This window comes from Oncorhynchus gorbuscha, linkage group LG04, assembly GCF_021184085.1.
Source record: "Oncorhynchus gorbuscha isolate QuinsamMale2020 ecotype Even-year linkage group LG04, OgorEven_v1.0, whole genome shotgun sequence".
NCBI classification, from domain to species: domain Eukaryota; kingdom Metazoa; phylum Chordata; class Actinopteri; order Salmoniformes; family Salmonidae; genus Oncorhynchus; species Oncorhynchus gorbuscha.
The window spans coordinates 81,754,437-81,777,047 of record NC_060176.1 but is presented as its reverse complement, the minus strand read 5'-3'; the positions used below and the strand labels follow the sequence as shown (position 1 = coordinate 81,777,047).

Sequence of the window (22,611 nt, the reverse complement as noted above, 5' to 3'; positions counted from 1 at the left end):
TCAATGTCTTCTCTAAAATAAAATAAATTACAAATGTCTCTACCAATAGGTGCCCTTCTTTACGAGGAAACCTCCTCTGTAACACAATGTGGAAGAAGTCAAGGGGTATAAATACCTTCTAAAGGCTACTGGAATATGACTATAAATCAACAATTCCAGGATATCAGAACGTTGGTGACCTGTGAATGTAACATTTACTAATTTCATCATTTGAATGCATCTACAAATTAAATGACCTATCAATGTGCACAACTCTTAAAGTTGTAATATGTATGGGGGTTTTTTTTTTGAGGGGGGGGGGGCAGACCTGACCAAATTAGCATAGAAATGTGAGTTATAGATCTGTCATTGTCATTGAAACCAAGTCTAAGAAGCAGTAGTTCTATGAGCGGAATTTCTATGCTTCCAGTTCTTAAGTTTTGATTTTTAGGTCTATTACTTTCGGTTTTTGTACACCAGCTTCAAACAGCTGAAAATACAACATTTTTGGTGATGGAAAATATATTTTACAGCGGTTTGGATGATACAATGATTCTCCACAGTATACTTGCTTGTTTTGTCACATAAACTTAAATTAGGCGAAATATTTGAATTTTAGCAACCAGGAAATGGCACCTCACCTTAAATATACAGTCACTGGCACAACCTCAACAACTGTATTTCTGACAACCTCACCAACTATTTTTCCAGTTGGTCTGAGGGAGCCTCAACATATCCCCGCGCTCCCACTGTGACAAGCACCATCTGCTAGGAGACTAACTCATACCGAGTTAACCCTGCCTGCCTGCCGGTCTGTCTGCCTGCCTCCCAGTCTGTCTGCCTGCCTGCCTCCCGGTCTGTCTGTCTGGCTTTCTCCCGGTCTGTCTGCCTGCCTTTCTGCCGGTCTATCTGTCTGCCTGTAAGGTCTGTCTGCCTGCCTGCAGGTCTGTCTGCCTGCCTCCTGTTCTGTCTGTCTGTCTGTCTGTCTGTCTGTCTGTCTGTCTGTCTGTCTGTCTGTCTGTCTGTCTGTCTGTCTGTCTGTCTGTCTGTCTGTCTGTCTGTCTGTCTGTCTGTCTGCCGGTTTGTCTCTCTGCCTACCTGTCTCCCTCCCGGTCTGTCTCTCTGCATGCCTGACTGCCTGCATCTTTCACGGTCTGTCTGTCAGCCTGCCTCCCGGTCAGTCTGCCTGTCTGCCTGCCCCCCCTCTCGATCTGTCTGTTCCTCTTTCCAAGTCTGTCTGCCTGGCTGCCTCTTTCCCAGTCTGTCCATCAGCCTGCCTGCATCACTCACTCTCTGTCCATCTGCCTGTCTGCCTCACTCTGTCTCTCTGTCTGTTTCCCGGTCTGTCTGCCTGCCTGCCTCACTCTTTGTCTACCTCACTCTCTGTCGGTCTGTCTGTCCACCTCCCTCCCTCTCGGTCTTTATGTCTGTCCGCCTGCCTGCCTGCCTCTCGGTCTGTCTGCCTGCCTGCCTGCCTCTCGGTCTGTCTGCCTCCCTCCCGGTCTGTCTGTCTGCCGGCCTCCCTCCCTCCCGGTCTGTCTGCCTGCCTCTCGGTCTGTCTGCCTGCCTGCCTCCTGGTCTGTCTGCCTGCTGGTCTGTCTGCCGCCTTTCCTTCTAGTTCTCTGCTGCCAATGACTGGAACGAATTGCAAAAATCACTGAAGTTGGAGACTTCTATCTCCCTCACTAACTTTAAGCATCAGCTGTCAGAGCAGCTAACCGATCGTTGCAGTTGTATACAGCCCATCTGTCACACCCTGGCCGTAGAGAGCCTTTTAATGTCTCTATTTGGTTTGGTCAGGGTGTGATTTGGGGTGGGCATTCTATGTTGTGTTTTCTATGTTTGGGTGTTTCTATGTTTTGGCCGGGTATGGTTCTCAATCAGGGACAGCTGTCTATCGTTGTCTCTGATTGGGAACCATACTTAGGCAACCCTTTCCCCTCCTTTCTGTGTGGGATGTTGTCTTAGTTTTGTTGGTTTTTAAGCTTCATGGTTGTTTTTTGTATGGTTTATCGTTTTTGGTCGGCATCATCCTAAATAATGAGGGAATATGTACGCTCACCACGCTGCACCTTGGTCCAGTTCTTTCAACAGCCGTGACACCATCCAACCAACTACCTACCTCATTCCCATATATATATATATATTTTGTTGCTATTTCTGCTATTACAGATAGAGAGAGAGAGAGACAGACAGACAGACAGACAGACACACACAGAGAGAGAGAGAGAGACACACAGAGAGACACACCAGTATTTCTACTTGCACATCTATCACTCCAGTGTTAATTGCTAAATTGTAATTACTTCGCCACTATTGACCTATTTATTGTCTTACTTCACTTCACTGTAAACAGATTTTTCTATTGTGTTAATGACTGTACGTTTGTTAATTCCATGTGTATTCCTTGTTTCTTGTGTTATTGGCTTGTTTATTGTTTACTCCATGTGTAACTCTGTGTTGTTGTATGTGTCGAATTGCTATGCTTTATCTTAGCCAGGTCGCAGTTGTAAATGAGAACTTGTTCTCAAGTGGCCTACCTGGTTAAATAAAGGTGTTCTCAACTAGCCTACCTGGTTAAATAAAGGTGTTCTCAACTAGCCTACCTGGTTAAATAAAGGTGTTCTCAACTAACCTACCTGGTTAAATAAAGGTGTTCTCAACTAGCCTACCTGGTTAAATAAAGGTGTTCTCAACTAGCCTACCTGGTTAAATAAAGGTGTTCTCAACTAGCCTACCTGGTTAAATAAAGGTGTTCTCAACTAACCTACCTGGTTAAATAAAGGTGAAATAAAATAAAACCCTGACCTGTTCACCGGATGTGCTACCTTGTCCCGGACCTGCTGTTTTCGACTCTCTCTCTCTACCGCACCTGCTGTCTCTAACTCTGAATGATCGGCTATGAAAAGCCAACTGACATTTACTCCTGAGTTGCTTCTACATCTGCATTGCTTGCTGTTTGGGGTTTTAGGCTGGGATTCTGTACAGTACTTTGAGACATCTGCTGATGTAAAAAGGGCTTTATCAATACATTTGATTAATTGATTGATTTATCATCAGGGGTTTAAACTGCCCTTAGTGACACCAGGAAATCCAAATGCATTTTGTTTCCAAAAATGTGGAGAGTGAAAACGAATAGTTTGGAGGAGGAATCTTAAGAGTTAAACTACCCCGTGAACGAGTTTGGCATCTCATGTTCTTATATTTTAAAAGGCGAAGTTAGGTAAGTGTCACGCCTTGGTCATTGTATCTTGTGTTTTTGTTATATGTTTGGGTAGGCCAGGGTGTGACATGGGTTTATATGTTGTATTTCGTATTGGGGTTTGTATTAATTGGGAGTGTGTATTAGTAGGGGTGTGTCTAGTTAGGCTTGGCTGCCTGAGGCGATTCCTAATTGGAGTCAGCTGATTCTCGTTGTCTCGGATTGGGAACCGTATTTAGGCAGCCTGAGTGCGCGTTGTATTTCGTGGGTGATTGTACCTGTCTCTGTGTTAGTCACCAGATAGGCTGTATTAGTTTCTTTCGTTTGTTGTTTTCTTCCGTTATTTCATGTACCGTATTCGCTTCATTAAAAGTCATGAGTAACCTACACGCTGCATTTCGGTCTGACTTTCTACAAACAACAGACGAATATCATTACAGTAAGTCGAAAGCTTGTGTAGTAAACATCATCTGTGATAAAACGAAGGCCGCTATGGTAGACGGCATCTAAAGGTTTAAGAGTAGCTGAATCCCGATAAATGATGTCACTGTAGTCGAGAACTGACAGGAAAGTTGATTGAACTACTTGCTGTTCAGGGTGAGACGTGATCCATTTCTATAAATTAAGCCTCGTTTAAATTTCAGCTTCTTAAAACCTCTACTGGATCAAATCCCTAAACCGGGACAGTTGTTGCTCAATATGCGATAATGTGACTAAAATGACATTGTAAACAACAGCCATCTTTCCCGGGACATAGACATGTCTTATATTGGCAGAAAGCTCAAATTATTATTAATCTAAACACTGTGTCACATTTACAGTAGCGGGGAAATTTATTTATTATTTATTATTTATTATTTATTTATTTATTTATTTATTACAGCGGGGAAAAATACCTTGGTATTGTTTGAGGAGAGTGCACAACAACAAAACACTTTTATCACGCCAACTGGTTCTGATATATTCACCATATTCAAATATTCAAATATTGTGTAGCGATGTAATTCTTCACTGGATCAGTCTGAAACGTTGCACACACTGCTGCCATCTTGTGAACAACTTCTAAATCACACCTAGAATCCTACATCACTCTCTTCACTCATCAAAGACGATGCAAATAAATTAAATAGAAAACACTGTGCAAGACGCCAGGCCGAGGACCAATTCAGAAAACCTTTGAATGAAGTAGGGAAATGAAGTAGGGGATGAAGTAGGGAAATGAAGTAGGGGAATGAAGTAGGGAAATGAAGTAGGGGAATGAAGTAGGGAAATGAAGTAGGGAAATATGTAGGGGAATGAGTAAAGGAATGAAGTAGGGGAATGAGTAAGGGAATGAAGAAGGGGATATGTAGGGGGAGGACGTAGGGGAATGAGGTAGGGGAATGAAGTAGGGATATGAGGTAGGGGAATGAAGTAGGGGTATGAGGTAGAGGAATGAGTAGGGGAATGAAGTAGGGAAATATGTAGGGGAATGAAGTAGGGGAATGAGTGGGGGAATGAGGTAGGGGAATGAGGTAGGGGAATGAAGTAGGGGTATGAGTAGGGGAATGAGGTAGGGGAATGAGGTAGGGGAATGAAGTAGGTGTATGAGTAGGGGAATGAGGTAGGGGAATGAGGTAGGGGAATGAGGTAGGGGAATTAGGTAGGGGAATGAGGTAGGGAAATGAGGTAGGGAAATGAGGTAGGGGAATGAGGTAGGGAAATGAGGTAGGGGAATGAGGTAGGGAATGAGGTAGGGAAATGAGGTAGGGGAATGAGGTAGGGGAATGAGGTAGGGGAATATGTAGGGGAGGACGTAGGGGAATGAAGTAGGGAAATGAGGTAGGGACATGAGGTAGGGGGGTGAGGTAGGGAAATGAGGTAGGGGAATGAGGTAGGGGAATGAAGTAGGGAAATGAGGTAGGGGAATGAGGTAGGGAAATGAGGTAGGGGAATGAGGTAGGGGAATGAGGTAGGGAAACGAGGTAGTGGAATGAGGTAGGGGAATATGTAGGGGGAGGATGTAGGGGAATGAAGTAGGGAATATGTAGGGGTATGAAGTAGGGGTATGAGTAAGGGAATGAGTAAAGGAATGAAGTAGGGGAATGAGTAAAGGAATTAAGTAGGGGAATTAGTAAAGGAAAGAAGTAGGGGAATGAAGTAGGGGATATGTAGGGGTATGACGTATGGGTATGAGTAAGGGAATGAGTAAAGGAATGAAGTAGGTGTATGAGTAGGGGAATGAGGTAGGGAAATGAGGTAGGGGAATTAGGTAGGGGAATGAGGTAGGGAAATGAGGTAGGGAAATGAGGTAGGGGAATGAGGTAGGGAAATGAGGTAGGGGAATGAGGTAGGGAATGAGGTAGGGAAATGAGGTAGGGGAATGAGGTAGGGGAATGAGGTAGGGGAATGAGGTAGGGGAATATGTAGGGGAGGACGTAGGGGAATGAAGTAGGGAAATGAGGTAGGGACATGAGGTAGGGGAATGAGGTAGGGAAATGAGGTAGGGGAATGAGGTAGGGGAATGAAGTAGGGAAATGAGGTAGGGAAATGAGGTAGGGGAATGAGGTAGGGGAATGAGGTAGGGAAACGAGGTAGTGGAATGAGGTAGGGGAATATGTAGGGGGAGGATGTAGGGGAATGAAGTAGGGGATATGTAGGGGTATGAAGTAGGGGTATGAGTAAGGGAATGAGTAAAGGAATGAAGTAGGGGAATGAGTAAAGGAATTAAGTAGGGGAATTAGTAAAGGAAAGAAGTAGGGGAATGAAGTAGGGGATATGTAGGGGTATGACGTAGGGGTATGAGTAAGGGAATGAGTAAAGGAATGAAGTAGGGGAATGAGTAAAGGAATTAAGTAGGGGAATTAGTAAAGGAAAGAAGTAGGGGAATGAAGTAGGGGATATGTAGGGGTATGACGTAGGGGTATGAGTAAGGGAATGAGTAAAGGAATGAAGTAGGGGAATGAGTAAAGGAATGAAGTAGGGGAATGAGTAAAGGAATGAAGTAGGGGAATGAAGTAGGGGAATGAAGTAGGGGATATGTAGGGGTATGAAGTAGGGGTATGAGTAAGGGAATGAGTAAGGGAATGAAGTAGGGGTATGAGTAAGGAAATGAGTAAAGGAATGAAGTAGGGGTATGAGTAAGGGAATGAGTAAGGGAATGAAGTAGGGGTATGAGTAAGGGAATGAAGTAGGGGTATGAGTAAGGGAATGAGTAAGGGAATGAAGTAGGGGTATGAGTAAGGGAATGAGTAAAGGAATGAAGTAGGGAAATGAAGTAGGGAAATGAAGTAGGGAAATGAAGTAGGGGAATTAAGTAGGGGAATGAAGTATGGGATTATGTAGGGTAATGAGAAGGGGAATGAGAAGGGGAATGACTATGGTAATGAGAAGGGGAATGAGAAGGGGAATTACTAGGGGAATGAGAAGGGTAATGAGAAGGGGAATGACTAGGGAAATGAGAAGGGGTCGACAGTATCAAAGACCTTGGATAGGTCTATAAATATGGCAGCACGGTCATTCCACGATTTAAGCAATTTAACATATCATCTAAGACACGTGTTGCAGCTGAAAATGGTTCTAAATCCATGGCTTAAACCAGACTGGTGAACATTAACATTATCATAACATTACCTTTACATTAACAATATAATTACATTACCATTATCGTCACATTATCGTTACATTGTCATTACATTATCATTACATTAAGAATATCATTTGAAGTTTAAAAAGTTATTTGCTGAGAGTCTGCCAGTGATTCTAATATTTTTTTTCAAGGATAAAGAAAGATAGTTTAGAAATTTGTGCAGTAGTTATCTAATTCTGTCTGCCTGCTTGTGTTATTGTGCTGAGTGACTGACTGTCAGCTGGGAGCTGGGATAGAGACATAGCTGGAGGTGGTGTGTGTGTGTGTGTGTGTGTGTGTGTGTGTGTGTGTGTGTGTGTGTGTGTGTGTGTGTGTGTGTGTGTGTGTGTGTGTGTGTGTGTGTGTGTGTGTGTGTGTGTGTGTGTGTGTGTGTGTGTGTGTGTGTGTGTGTGTGTGTGTGTGTGTGTGTGTGTGTGTGTAACATGTGTGTGTGTGCCTGTTGGCCTGAATGTATGTGTGTGTGTGTAATGAGTCTGCGTGTGTGTAATGTGTGTGTTTTGAAGTCTAGGCTAAAGGTGAACTGACCTGCAGGCGACCAGCGTTCAGCTCCAGTAGAAGGTAGTCTGTGTGGCCGGCAGCGAGGAAGAGCAGGCCGCGGGGGCTGGAGGTACGGAAACGAACACGCAGGGAGTTACGGTTCGACGACTCCACTGTCTTCAGCTGCACATAGCCATCACCATAGAACGAGGCTGGAGAGAGAGAGTGAGAGAGAAAGAGAGAGAGTGAGAGAGAGAGAGACAGAGAGAGAGAGAGAGAGAGAGAGAGAGAGAGAGAGAGAGAGAGAGAGAGAGAGACAGAGAGACAGAGAGACAGAGGGAGAGAGAGACACACAGAGAGAGAGAGAGAGAGAGAGGAGAGAGAGACAGAGAGAGAGGGGAGAGAGAGAGAGAGAGAGAGAGAGAGAGAGAGAGAGAGAGAGAGAGAGAGAGAGAGAGAGAGAGAGAGAGAGAGAGAGAGAGAGACAGAGAGACAGAGAGAGACAGACACAGAGAGAGAGAGAGAGAGAGAGAGAGAGACGGAGAGACAGAGAGAGACAGACACAGAGAGAGAGAGAGAGAGAGAGAGAGAGAGAGAGAGAGAGAGAGAGAGAGAGAGAGAGAGAGAGAGAGAGAGAGACAGAGACAGAGACAGAGACAGAGAGACAGAGGGAGAGAGAGACACACAGAGAGAGGGACAGAGAGAGAGAGAGAGAGAGAGAGAGAGAGAGAGAGAGAGAGAGAGAGAGAGAGAGAGAGAGAGAGAGAGAGAGAGAGAGAGAGAGAGAGAGAGAGAGAGAGAGAGAGAGAGAGAGAGAGAGAGAGAGAGAGAGAGAGAGAGAGACAGATATAACTGTGTTGGAACAGTCAGGTTCTGGTCTGGGTCATTATACAGTCAGGTTCTGGTGTGGGTCATTATACAGTCAGGTTCTGGTCTGGGTCATTATACAGTCAGGTTCTGGTCTGGGTCATTATGTTGTGAGGTTCTGGTCTGGGTCATTATACAGTCAGGTTCTGGTGTGGGTCATTATACAGTCAGGTTCTGGTCTGGGTCATTATGTTGTGAGGTTCTGGTCTGGGTCATTATGTTGTGAGGTTCTGGTCTGGGTCATTATACAGTCAGGTTCTGGTCTGGGTCATTATACAGTCAGGTTCTGATCCGACTGACTCAGTACTGTGACAGTCATCTACAGTGTTCAGTAGCTAAAGTTACAGATCTGTCAAGGCTACTTTTATTTATCTTTTTAACCTTGAATTAACACGGCAAGTGAGTGAAGAACAAATTATTATTTTCAATGACGGTCTAGGAACAGTGGGTTAACTGGTCTAGGAACAGTGGGTTAACTGGTCTAGGAACAGTGGGTTAACTGGTCTAGGAACAGTGGGTTAACTGGTCTAGGAACAGTGGGTTAACTGGTCTAGGAACAGTGGGTTAACTGGTCTAGGAACAGTGGGGTTAACTGGTCTAGGAACAGTGGGTTAACTGGTCTAGGAACAGTGGGTTAACTGGTCTAGGAACAGTGGGTTAACTGACCTAGGAACAGTGGGGTTAACTGGTCTAGGAACAGTGGGGTTAACTGGTCTAGGAACATTGGGGTTAACTGGTCTAGGAACAGTGGGGTTAACTGATCTAGGAACAGTGGGTTAACTGGTCTAGGAACAGTGGGTTAACTGGTCTAGGAACAGTGGGTTAACTGGCCTAGGAACAGTGGGTTAACTGGTCTAGGAACAGTGGGGTTAACTGGTCTAGGAACAGTGGGGTTAACTGGTCTAGGAACAGTGGGGTTAACTGGTCTAGGAACAGTGGGGTTAACTGGTCTAGGAACAGTGGGGTTAACTGGTCTAGGAACAGTGGGGTTAACTGGTCTAGGAACAGTGGGGTTAACTGGTCTAGGAACAGTGGGGTTAACTGGTCTAGGAACAGTGGGTTAACTGGTCTAGGAACAGTGGGGTTAACTGCCTGTACCGGGGGCAGAACGACAGATTTTCAACCTTGTCAGTTAGGGAGATTCGATCTTGCAACCTTTACGGTTACTGACCGAACGCTCTAACCACTAGGCTACCTGCCGCCTCTACACTCTAACCACTAGGCTACCCTGCCGCCTCTACACTCTAACCACTAGGCTACCCTGCAGCCTCTACACTCCAACCACTAGGCTACCCTGCCGCCTCTACACTCTAACCACTAGGCTACCCTGCCGCCTCTACACTCTAACCACTAGGCTACCCTGCCCCCTCTACACTCTAACCACTAGGCTACCTGCCGCCTCTACACTCTAACCACTAGGCTACCCTGCCTCCTCTACACTCTAACCACTAGGCTACCCTGCCGCCTCTACACTCTAACCACTAGGCTACCCTGCCTCCTCTACACTCTAACCACTAGGCTACCCTGCAGCCTCTACACTCTAACCACTAGGCTACCCTGCCGCCTCTACACTCTAACCACTAGGCTACCCTGCCGCCTCTACACTCTAACCACTAGGCTACCCTGCCGCCTCTACACTCTAACCACTAGGCTACTCTGCCGCCTCTACACTCTAACCACAAGGCTACCCTGCCGCCTCTACACTCTAACCACAAGGCTACCCTGCCGACTCTACACTCTAACCACAAGGCTACCCTGCCGCCTCTACACTCTAACCACTAGGCTACCCTGCCTCCTCTACACTCTAACCACTAGGCTACCCTGCCACCTCTACACTCTAACCACTAGGCTACCCTGCCTTCTCTACACTCTAACCACTAGGCTATCTGCCTCCTCTATACTCTAACCACTAGGCTACCTGCCTCCTCTACACTCTAACCACTAGGCTACCCTGCCACCTCTACACTCTAACCACTAGGCTACCCTGCCTCCTCTACTCTCTAACCACTAGGCTACCCTGCCGCCTCTACACTCTAACCACTAGGCTACCCTGCCGCCTCTACACTCTAACCACTAGGCTACCCTGCCGCCTCTACACTCTAACCACTAGGCTACCCTGCCGCCTCTACACTCTAACCACTAGGCTACCTGCCTCCTCTACGCTCTAACCACTAGGCTACCTGCCTCCTCTACGCTCTAACCACTAGCCTACCCTGCCCCCTCTACACTCTAACCACTAGCCTACCCTGCCCCCTCTACACTCTAACCACTAGGCTACCCTGCCTCCTCTACACTCTAACCACTAGGCTACCCTGCCCCCTCTACACTCTAACCACTAGCCTACCCTGCCCCCTCTACAATCTAACCACTAGGCTACCTGCCTCCTCTACACTCTAACCACTAGCCTACCCTGCCCCCTCTACACTCTAACCACTAGGCTACCTGCCTCCTCTACACTCTAACCACTAGGCTACCTGCCTCCTCTACACTCTAACCACTAGCCTACCCTGCCCCTATCTTGAGACAGGACTTACACAAGAAGTAAAAAGATTCCCATCTCTCAGAGGACAAGTTAAGGGGTAGACTGCTCATAAATCCTGCCTATGGCAGGAGGCAGGAGTTGTCATGATTTAGGAGCAGTCTATGCAGCAGCTGTGATATTCCTCAAGACCACAGTTCCAGACCTCAGTACACATCCGTGTCATACGACAGGATGAAACGTCCTGACATGAAGTGACACTTAGCCTTTTCCTCACCCCTCTGAGAGATGGGAATCTCTTCTTCCTTTACAACCCACACCTCCCCAGGTAGTACGGCAACACTCCAAGTAGTGCAGCCTGGGAACACAGAGGTGAGTGTGAGGTGAGCGTGAGGTGTGTGTGTGTGTGTGTGTGTGTGTGTGTGTGTGTGTGTGTGTGTGTGTGTGTGTGTGTGTGTGTGTGTGTGTGTGTGTGTGTGTGTGTGTGTGTGTGTGTGTGTGTGTGTGTGTGTGTGTGTGTGTGTGTGTGTGTGTGTGTGTGTGTGTGTGTGTGTGTGCAGGGACATGCCCTGTCTTGAAACGCACCACAACGGAACATGAAAGACCCTGACGTCCCTTCATTGTCTCAGACAGAGAGAGAGAGACACAGATAGAGAGAGAGAGAGACACAGATAGAGAGAGAGAGAGACACAGATAGAGAGAGAGAGAGAGACAGATAGAGAGAGAGAGAGAGAGAGACACAGATAGAGAGAGAGAGAGAGAGAGAGAGACAGAGAGACACACAGGCACACAGAGAGAGAGAGACACACACAGAGAGACACACAGGCACACAGATAGACACACAGACAGGGATAGAGGGAGAGGGAGGGATAAAGAGAGAGAGACACACACAGACAGACAGACACACACAGAGAGACACACAGACACATAGAGACACACAGAGCGACACACAGACAGGGAGAGAGAGAGAGGGATAAAGAGAAGAGAGAGAGACACACACAGACAGACACACAGACACACACAAAGAGACACAAAGAGACACACTGTCTACCAACCACCCTGATGTTACTGTCAGTCCTCTGTGTCCTGTCTACCAACCACCCTGATGTTACTGTCAGTCCAACATCCTCTGTGTCCTGTCTACCAACCACCCTGATGTTACTGTCAGTTCAACATCCCCTAGTGTCCTGTCTACCAACCACCCTGATATTACTGTCAGTCCAACATCCCCTAGTGTCCTGTCTACCAACCACCCTGATGTTACTGTCAGTCCAACATCCCCTAGTGTCCTGTCTACCAGCCACCCTGATGTTACTGCCAGTCCTCTGTGTCCTGTCTACCAGCCACCCTGATGTTACTGCCAGTCCTCTGTGTCCTGTCTACCAGCCACCCTGATGTTACTGCCAGTCCAACATCCCCTAGTGTCCTGTCTACCAACCACCCTGATGTTACTGTCAGTCCAACATCCCCTAGTGTCCTGTCTACCAACCACCCTGATGTTACTGCCAGTCCAACATCCCCTAGTGTCCTGTCTACCAACCACCCTGATGTTACTGCCAGTCCAACATCCCCTAGTGTCCTGTCTACCAACCACCCTGATGTTACTGTCAGTTCAACATCCCCTAGTGTCCTGTCTACCAACCACCCTGATGTTACTGTCAGTCCAACATCCTCTGTGTCCTGTCTACCAACCACCCTGATGTTACTGTCAGTCCAACATCCCCTAGTGTCCTGTCTACCAACCACCCTGATGTTACTGCCAGTCCAACATCCTCTGTGTCCTGTCTACCAACCACCCTGATGTTACTGCCAGTCCAACATCCTCTGTGTCCTGTCTACCAACCACCCTGATGTTACTGCCAGTCCAACATCCTCTGTGTCCTGTCTACCAACCACCCTGATGTTACTGTAAATCCAACATCCCCTAGTGTCCTGTCTACCAACCACCCTGATGTTACTGTCAGTCCAACATCCCCTAGTGTCCTGTCTACCAACCACCCTGATGTTACTGTCAGTCCAACATCCCCTAGTGTCCTGTCTACCAACCACCCTGATGTTACTGCCAGTCCAACATCCTCTAGTGTCCTGTCTACCAACCACCCTGAGGTTACTGTCAGTCCAACATCCCCTAGTGTCCTGTCTACCAACCACCCTGATGTTACTGTCAGTCCAACATCCCCTAGTGTCCTGTCTACCAACCACCCTGATGTTACTGCCAGTCCTCTGTGTCCTGTCTACCAACCACCCTGATGTTACTGTCAGTTCAACATCCCCTAGTGTCCTGTCTACCAACCACCCTGATGTTACTGCCAGTCCAGCATCCCCTAGTGTCCTGTCTACCAAACACCCTGATGTTACTGTCAGTCCAACATCCCCTAGTGTCCTGTCTACCAACCACCCTGATGTTACTGTCAGTCCAACATCCTCTGTGTCCTGTCTACCAACCACCCTGATGTTACTGCCATTCCAACATCCCCTAGTGTCCTGTCTACCAACCACCCTGATGTTACTGTCAGTCCAACATCCCCTAGTGTCCTGTCTACCAGCCACCCTGATGTTACTGTCAGTCCTCTGTGTCCTGTCTACCAACCACCCTGATGTTACTGTCAGTCCAACATCCCCTAGTGTCCTGTCTACCAACCACCCTGATGTTACTGCCAGTCCAACATCCCCTAGTGTCCTGTCTACCAACCACCCTGATGTTACTGTCAGTCCAACATCCCCTAGTGTCCTGTCTACCAACCACCCTGATGTTACTGTCAGTCCAACATCCCCTAGTGTCCTGTCTACCAACCACCCTGATGTTACTGCCAGTCCAACATCCCCTAGTGTCCTGTCTACCAACCACCCTGATGTTACTGCCAGTCCAACATCCCCTAGTGTCCTGTCTACCAACCACCCTGATGTTACTGCCAGTCCAGCATCCCCTAGTGTCCTGTCTACCAACCACCCTGATGTTACTGTCAGTCCAACATCCCCTAGTGTCCTGTCTACCAACCACCCTGATGTTACTGTCAGTCCAACATCCCCTAGTGTCCTGTCTACCAACCACCCTGATGTTACTGTCAGTCCAACATCCCCTAGTGTCCTGTCTACCAACCACCCTGATGTTACTGTCAGTCCAACATCCCCTAGTGTCCTGTCTACCAACCACCCTGATGTTACTGTCAGTACAACATCCCCTAGTGTCCTGTCTACCAACCACCCTGATGTTACTGCCAGTCCAACATCCTCTGTGTCCTGTCTACCAGCCACCCTGATGTTACTGCCAGTCCAACATCCTCTGTGTCCTGTCTACCAACCACCCTGATGTTACTGTCAATCCAACATCCCCTAGTGTCCTGTCTACCAGCCACCCTGATGTTACTGTCAGTCCTCTGTGTCCTGTCTACCAACCACCCTGATGTTACTGTCAGTCCAACATCCCCTAGTGTCCTGTCTACCAACCACCCTGATGTTACTGCCAGTCCAACATCCCCTAGTGTCCTGTCTACCAACCACCCTGATGTTACTGCCAGTCCAACATCCCCTAGTGTCCTGTCTACCAACCACCCTGATGTTACTGCCAGTCCAACATCCCCTAGTGTCCTGTCTACCAACCACCCTGATGTTACTGCCAGTCCAACATCCCCTAGTGTCCTGTCTACCAACCACCCTGATGTTACTGTCAGTCCTCTGTGTCCTGTCTACCAACCACCCTGATGTTACTGTCAGTCCTCTGTGTCCTGTCTACAAACCACCCTGATGTTACTGTCAGTCCAACATCCCCTAGTGTCCTGTCTACCAACCACCCTGATGTTACTGCCAGTCCAACATCCTCGAGTGTCCTGTCTACCAACCACCCTGAGGTTACTGTCAGTCCAACATCCCCTAGTGTCCTGTCTACCAACCACCCTGATGTTACTGCCAGTCCAACATCCCCTAGTGTCCTGTCTACCAACCACCCTGATGTTACTGTCAGTCCAACATCCTCTGTGTCCTGTCTACCAACCACCCTGATGTTACTGTCAGTCCTCTGTGTCCTGTCTACCAACCACCCTGATGTTACTGCCAGTCCAACATCCTCTGTGTCCTGTCTACCAACCACCCTGATGTTACTGTCAGTCCTCTGTGTCCTGTCTACCAACCACCCTGATGTTACTGCCAGTCCAACATCCTCTGTGTCCTGTCTACCAACCACCCTGATGTTACTGCCAATCCAACATTCCACACTCAGAGGGTTCAACGCCCAGTCAGCTTTAGTTTTCACCTCAATACATAAGAAGTGCCTGTTCTATGTACCACGATGAAGTTCCACGCTTCGAGGGTTCAGCGCACACAACGTCACCTTAAATAATCATAATAAGAGTTGTGTTTTATACAGTACTTTTCCAAGGACCCAAAGAGACGTTTCAGTTTTTCCCCCCTCCCCCCTCCCCCACAAATAAAATGTGTTGTTGTAAGAAGTTCTGGGCATTGAGGAGCCTATACCCATTAAATCACAGGGTTCGTACGGCCAAAAGGCGAGTTAAGGGGCATTAGCTGTGTACTACTGACCCCTATCCATTCTTGTGCTAAACGTGTCAACTCACAGCATTCATGTATCATTGAATAAATCCATTACAGCACAGTGTCATATTGAACAGTCTAGCAGGCCGTGTAAATGAGGCTGTGGCCTCGGACAACCCTCTTTTACGAGAGCGTTAGGACAAACGGTGGCATCTATTACAGGCTGAGTTAGTAGCTTTCCTTGTTCTTCTTTGTCTAATAAAGCATGAGGTCAAACACACAATATTGTTGGCGTACAGTCAGCAAGGCAATACAGTATACCCAATACCAGAGGAGGCTCCTCAAAGGAGGAAGGGGAGGACCATCCTCCTCAGTGAATATCATAAAAATGTTAATAAAAAAATATTTAAAAAATAAAACTATACTAAATATATTCACGTCACCAAATAACTGATTAAAACACATTGTTTTGCAATGAAGGTCTACAGTAACCTCAACAGCACTCTGTAGGGTAGCACCACGGTGTAGCCGGAGGACAGCTAGCTTCCATCCTCCACTGGGTACATTACACCTAGGAGGCTCATGGTTCTCACCCTCTTCCATAGACTTACACAGTAATTATGACAACTTCCGGAGGACGTTCCCCAGCCTATCAGAGCTCTTGCAGCATGAACTGACATGTTGTCCACCCAATCAAAGGATCAGAGAATAAATGTAGTACTGAAAGCATAAGCTACAGCTAGACAGCACTGCAGTGTGTAAACTGTGGTGAGTAGTTGACTTAAAGAGAAAGACAACAGTTGAACCGTTTCCAAAATGAAGGAGGAGCAGTTTCACTTACTTAGCTAGCAAATGTAGCTGCTCAAACAGAGGGGTGCTATGTTAGCTAGCTGGCTATAACAGAGGGATGCTATGTTAGCTAGCTGGCTATGACAGAGGGATGCTATGTTAGCTAGCTGGCTATAACAGAGGGATGCTATGTTAGCTAGATGGTTATAACAGAGGGATGCTATGTTAGCTAGCTGGCTATAACAGAGGGATGCTATGTTAGCTAGCTGGCTATGACATAGGGATGCTATGTTAGCTAGCTGGCTATAACAGAGGGATGCTATGTTAGCTAGATGGCTATAACAGATGTGTGCTATGTTAGCTAGCTGGCTATAACAGAGGGATGATGTGTTAGCTAGCTGGCTATAACAGAGGGATGCTATGTTAGCTAGATGGCTATAACAGAGGGATGCTATGTGAGCTAGCTGGCTATAACAGAGGGATGCTATGTTAGCTAGCTGGCTATAACAGAGGGATGCTATGTTAGCTAGCTGGCTATAACAGAGGGATGCTATGTTGCATGAGACATGACTTCCTATACGCCACTTTAAAAAATATATATATGTGTGCTTGACTCGTCATACACAGAACATGTAATGAATTGGGATGAGTTATTTTGTCTATAGGAAACACCCCAACACAACCTAATGTGGTAATGTTTACAAATATTGCATAAACCTAAATAGCTTTATTTATGCACGGCTATACTGCCTACTATTGAATTAAAACCAAGTGCAATACTTATTTTCCACCATAATTTGCAAATAAATTCATTAAATATCCTACAAATGTGATTTTCTGGATGTTTTTTCCTCATTTTGTCTGTCATAGTTGAAGTGGACCTATGATGAAAATTACAGGCCTCTCTCATCGTTTTAAGTGGGAGAACTTGCACAATTGGTGGCTGACTAAATACTGTTTTTGCCCCAATGTCCAGGGCACATTTGTAAAAGAGACCTAGGTCGTAATATGTTTTCCCTGTTAATATAAAAGTCAAAAATACCCCTGTGCAGTATAGTTATTTTCAATATTTTATTATTGAGCCTAAAACCAATGTTTGAGCTAAGAGCTAAGAGCGATGTCACAAAGCATCTCATCAGGAACCGAAGCCAGTAGGCAGTCTAGCAGCCTCAAATACAAGAGTTTTAGTGGTAATTTGAGGCCAAAAGAGCCTGGTGTTTTTTTTGTTTGTTCCATAGTTCATATTTATGTTCATTTGTGCCTTGGCTGATCTACTGCGTATCGTCATTGATTTACATGCTTTTTAGTCCAGGAGTAAGCTTAAAGGAGACAACATTCAATGTTGGTTTCCTTACCTTGTAAGCAGTCTATTGTACACTCATAGAAGAGGACAAAATGTGCTATCTAGGAAACAAAATGGGTTCTTTGGCTGTCCCCATAGGAGAACCCTTTTTGGTTCCAGGTAGAACCCTTTTTGCTTCCAGATTGATCCCCAATTGGGTTTGATATAGAACCCATAAAGAACCCTTTCCCGCAGAGGGACAGCCGAAGAACCCTTTTAGAACCATTTTTCGAACCATTTTTCGAACCCGTTTTTCTAACAGTGCATTGAAACGTTATAACAGCAACCCCATGCTTTCGTTCCCTTGGCCACTGTTTCAAACACTAACTTTTTAGCATTTTTTTTTGTTGTCACAAATCAAATGCAAGTCAATGCCGTTTTTTTTTTGTGTGCTTTATTTCCAACTATCACTGTGTCTGGGAAACTGGCCCCTTGGAATGTTCCTTTCTGCTGTTGTTTTTCTATATTCCATGTTTCATACACAGACCCTCCAGATAATATAGAGCCGGATCGATCTCTTTAGAATATGATGCCACGCTAATGAATCATCATTTGAGCCAGGCTAAAGATGTGCTAAACATCTCATTAAAAATACAAGAAATACAGATGACCATAATGCTCCTAAATGATGCTGACAATTACCGATGTTCATTCAGATTGTATTAATCATTAAACTGTAAATATATATATATATATATACATTAAAAGTAACGTATAACGTTATCATATCCATTTTCAGAATTTGAAAAGTTGATAAATGAGCTTTTAATGTTTAAAGAAATTATGAAAAATATTGGTGTGTTTTTTCATTATCTAATAATCATGGGGTTGTTCAATGACAGACATGTATTTGTTTAAAATCTATCACTTCATGGTTTCATTTCAGAGAGATAAATATTTTAAATAATCATGTTTATCTGCTAAATGCTAAATATCCTCCTCATTCTCAGAGAAATCAGTAGTACTGCTAGGTTTTACACAGTAATAATATATATCCACCTCATTCTCAGAGAAATCAGTAGTACTGCTAGGTTTTACACAGTAATAATATATCTGCCCCACTCTCAGAGAAATCAGTAGTACTGCTAGGTTTTACACAGTAATAATATATATCTGCTCCACTCTCAGAGAAATCAGTAGTACTGCTAGGTTTTACACAGTAATAATATATATCTGCCTCACTCTCAGAGAAATGTAACAAATAACTACATTTATTCTAAAGACATTTTTAAAATTGTACATTTGTGACATCAATACTTTAAAATATTCTATACAGTAATATGACATTTGTATGTAAAAAAGAAAAAGTACATTCAACATTTGACTCATTTAGCATATGCTCTTATCCAGAGTGATTTACAGGAAGTGCATTAATCTTACATTTGTTTAGTGAGACAACCACATATGACAGTCAAATATACAGGGTACGAACATTCCATCCGAGTTAAATAATGGATAATATAGCATTTAGCAAAACAAAAACACATTTTAAATACAGATCTAAAATCTATGAATTAAACATCTGAGAACATTACTATTTTACACACACACACACACACACACACACACACACACACACACACACACACACACACACACACACACACACACACACACACACACACACACACACACACACACACACACACACATACACACACACATTTCACACACAAATGTGAAAAATCACAGTTCACACACACACACAAATCATCTAGATCACATCTACATCTAGATCACACACATCTAGATCACATCACACATCTAGATCAAAAACTCATCTAGATCTCTAAATCTCTTCATGATACTCATAAGCAATCATTTCTGATGAAAAAAAAAACACAAATGTGAAAAATCTCTTCATCTAGATCTCTAAATCTCTTCATCTAGATCTCTAAATCTCTTCATCTAGATCTCTAAATCTCTTCATCGAGATCTCTAAAAACTCTTCATCTAGATCTCTAAATCTCTTCATCTAGATCTCTAAATCTCTTCATCGAGATCTCTAAAAACTCTTCATCTAGATCTCTAAATCTCTTCATCGAGATCTCTAAATCTCTTCATCGAGATCTCTAAAAAATCTCTTCATCTCTTCATCTAGATCTCTAGATCTCTTCATCTAGATCTCTTCTTCATCTAGATCTCTAAATCTCTTCATCTAGATCTCTAAATCTCTTCATCTAGATCTCTAAAACTCTTCATCTAGATCTCTAAAATCTAGATCTCTTCATCTAGATCTCTAAATCTCTTCATCTAGATCTCTAAAACTCTTCATCTAGATCTCTTTCATCTAGATCTCTAAATCTCTTCATCTAGATCTCTAAATCTCTTCATCTAGATCTCTAAATCTCTTCATCTAGATCTCTAAATCTCTTCATCTAGATCTCTAAATCTCTTCATCTAGATCTCTAAATCTCTTCATCTAGATCTCTAAATCTCTTCATCTAGATCTCTAAATCTCTTCATCGAGATCTCTAAAAACTCTTCATCTAGATCTCTAAATCTCTTCATCTAGATCTCTAAATCTCTTCATCTAGATCTCTAAAAACTCTTAATCTAGATCTCTAAATCTCTTCATCTAGATCTCTAAATCTCTTCATCTAGATCTCTAAATCTCTTCATCTAGATCTCTAAAACTCTTCATCTAGATCTCTAAAACTCTTCATCGAGATCTCTAAATCTCTTCATCGAGATCTCTAAAACTCTTCATCTAGATCTCTAAATCTCTTCATCTAGATCTCTAAATCTCTTCATCTAGATCTCTAAATCTCTTCATCTAGATCTCTAAATCTCTTCATCTAGATCTCTAAATCTCTTCATCTAGATCTCTAAATCTCTTCATCGAGATCTCTAAATCTCTTCATCATTACTCCCATTCCCATTGACTAAATAAATGATACAGCCGCCTAATGAATGTTTGCTTTAACTAGAAGAAGCGTTTATGTATCAGAGTATGTGTAATCATAGGGAACTAAATCAAAAGATGTCACTAATTACTTTTCATCTGCCCTTTATTCCAGTCAGACCAGGGTGATCCTCCCAAATGGCACCCTATTCCCTATGTAGTGCACTACCCGTACGTCTATAGTCAAAAGTAGTGCACTACAGTATAGGGAATACGGTGATTCACCTTTGGGATGCAGTGCCCCTACTATCTATTTCTGTCTATTTCTCTGGGTTCATTTCATTTTCAGTAATGTAATTTTTGGATGTTTTCAGTTCCAAGAGTTCGGATTCATTCTGATGATTCTGTGTTATACAATGTGTCTTCGCTGTGCAGTACAGTATATAAAATGCGGACAATGTTTCCTTTATAAAATAATTAATTTGTTTGTAGCCATGGACAACACTCAGGGCAGTTTTCTATTCTGAAAGTGATACCTTTGTTTTTTTTCTTAATAATTGAATTGTTGAAATGCTGGATATAATCGATTTCTTCATCACGCGTATAACTTATGCTATTATATCTGTATAACTCAATATTGAGCTGTCATTGGAAGACACATAGCATATTATAAGTCTGGTATCGCCATTATCAAACTGTAATTATAAGTCTTGACTTGAATTAGATTTTATTTTATTCGAAGTGAGCTCAGGACCCAAAGCCCAATTGTGGTCTTTTCTCGCACTTAGCCAAAACACGGTCAAAGTTGAACGTGATAACGCTTAAACATACATTCGATAATTACAGTGTCAAACACATATATACACACCACCTAAAACAAAATGTATACAGACTGGAAAACCATCTCTGATCCTCGGTGGCGGAATCGAGTTATCAGAGATCTTACCTCCCATTGCCAGGTCGCTCGTAAGCGACACCAACAACGCCGCGTAAAAACACAGCTTCTTTGTGCTTCTCATAGGGAATTTCATGTTTTCCATTCGGAAATATTATCCAAGGTTTAGTCCGGCCGTTACATATTTGCAGATTGGGTGGTCTTGTTGAGATTTCGGTCACGTATTCGACCACTTCATTGACAAGTTAACCTACCCTCCCCACTTCTTTTCAACTAAGCAGAGAGAGAGAAAGACCGTGCAGACACTTGGTGAATTCTGTAACTCCGCCTTGTGTGTGTGTGTGTTTTGTGTTCCCCCTCCTTATAACACCCTGAAATATACCTTAGCAGTGGGCTACTTTGAACATGGGGAAAAAAAGGAATATTTTAGATTAGCATGAGCCCATTTACGAGGTCAAACTAATGGAGAGTAGGGTTTAACAACTCTTGATTTTGAAGGGCTTGGAGAGACTGTCCCTCATAGACCCACCAGACGGATCGGTTTGTACGAGCTGTCACAGCTGTTCCATTAAACCGTTTCACGTAGATTAATAGGCTCTAGGCTTCATTTCCAACTATAGATCAATAGGTTCATGTTTTCCTATTAATGTTTCCATTAATATTTTTTTTGCAACATTAGACAGAAGAAAATTAACATTTAAAAAAAATGATTATGCTTTAAAACTATAACCTAAAACGCACATATAAGTCGATTTAAAATCTAACCTCAATCCTTTTCGTAATTATATTGTATAGTATATTTTATTCAAAATAGGCAATGTGGCAAAAAATCAGGAGCACGTGTAAGTTTTTCTAAGTATGTTAGTCTAGGCTATAGACTAGTGGTTAGAGGCAGGTAGCCTAGTGGATAGAGGGAGAGGCAGGTAGCCTAGTGGTTAGAGGGGGAGGCTATAGCCTAGTGGTTAGAGGGGGAGGCAGGCTAGTGGTTAGAGGGGGAGGCTAGTGGTTAGAGGGGGAGGCAGGTAGACTAGTGGTTAGAGGGGAGGCAGGTAGACTAGTGGTTAGAGGGGGAGGCAGGTAGACTAGTGGTTAGAGGGGAGGCAGGTAGACTAGTGGTTAGAGGGGGAGGCAGGTAGACTAGTGGTTAGAGGGGGAGGCAGGTAGACTAGTGGTTAGAGGGGGAGGCAGGTAGACTAGTGGTTAGAGGGGGAGGCAGGTAGACTAGTGGTTAGAGGGGAGGCTATAGACTAGTGGTTAGAGGCAGGTAGCCTAGTGGATAGAGGGAGAGGCAGGTAGCCTAGTGGTTAGAGGGGGAGGCTATAGCCTAGTGGTTAGAGGGGGAGGCAGGTAGACTAGTGGTTAGAGGGGGAGGCAGGTAGACTAGTGGTTAGAGGGGGAGGCAGGTAGCCTAGTGGTTAGAGGGAGAGGCAGGTAGCCTAGTGGTTAGAGGGGGAGGCTATAGCCTAGTGGTTAGAGGGGGAGGCAGGTAGACTAGTGGTTAGAGGCAGGTAGCCTAGTGGTTAGAGGCAGGTAGCCTAGTGGTTAGAGGGAGGTAGCCTAGTGGATAGAGGTGGGTAGCCTAGTGGTTAGAGGGAGGTAGCCTAGTGGTTAGAGGCAGGT

General features: G+C 44.6%; 1 protein-coding gene across 1 annotated transcript in view; it reads right to left on the bottom strand.

The window, feature by feature from the left end:
- cspg4ba (chondroitin sulfate proteoglycan 4ba) overlaps positions 1–21,320 on the bottom strand; it is a 99,595-nt gene extending 78,275 nt beyond the window's left edge. Inside the window, exons 1-2 of the mRNA XM_046348209.1 lie at positions 21,043–21,320; positions 7,335–7,498 (exon numbers count right to left, since the gene is read on the bottom strand). Of these exons, the coding sequence (XP_046204165.1) occupies positions 7,335–7,498; positions 21,043–21,136 (258 nt within the window). The 5' untranslated portion in view covers positions 21,137–21,320. The remainder of the gene's footprint in view (positions 1–7,334; positions 7,499–21,042) is intronic.
- Between the last annotated feature and the right edge of the window lie 1,291 nt (positions 21,321–22,611).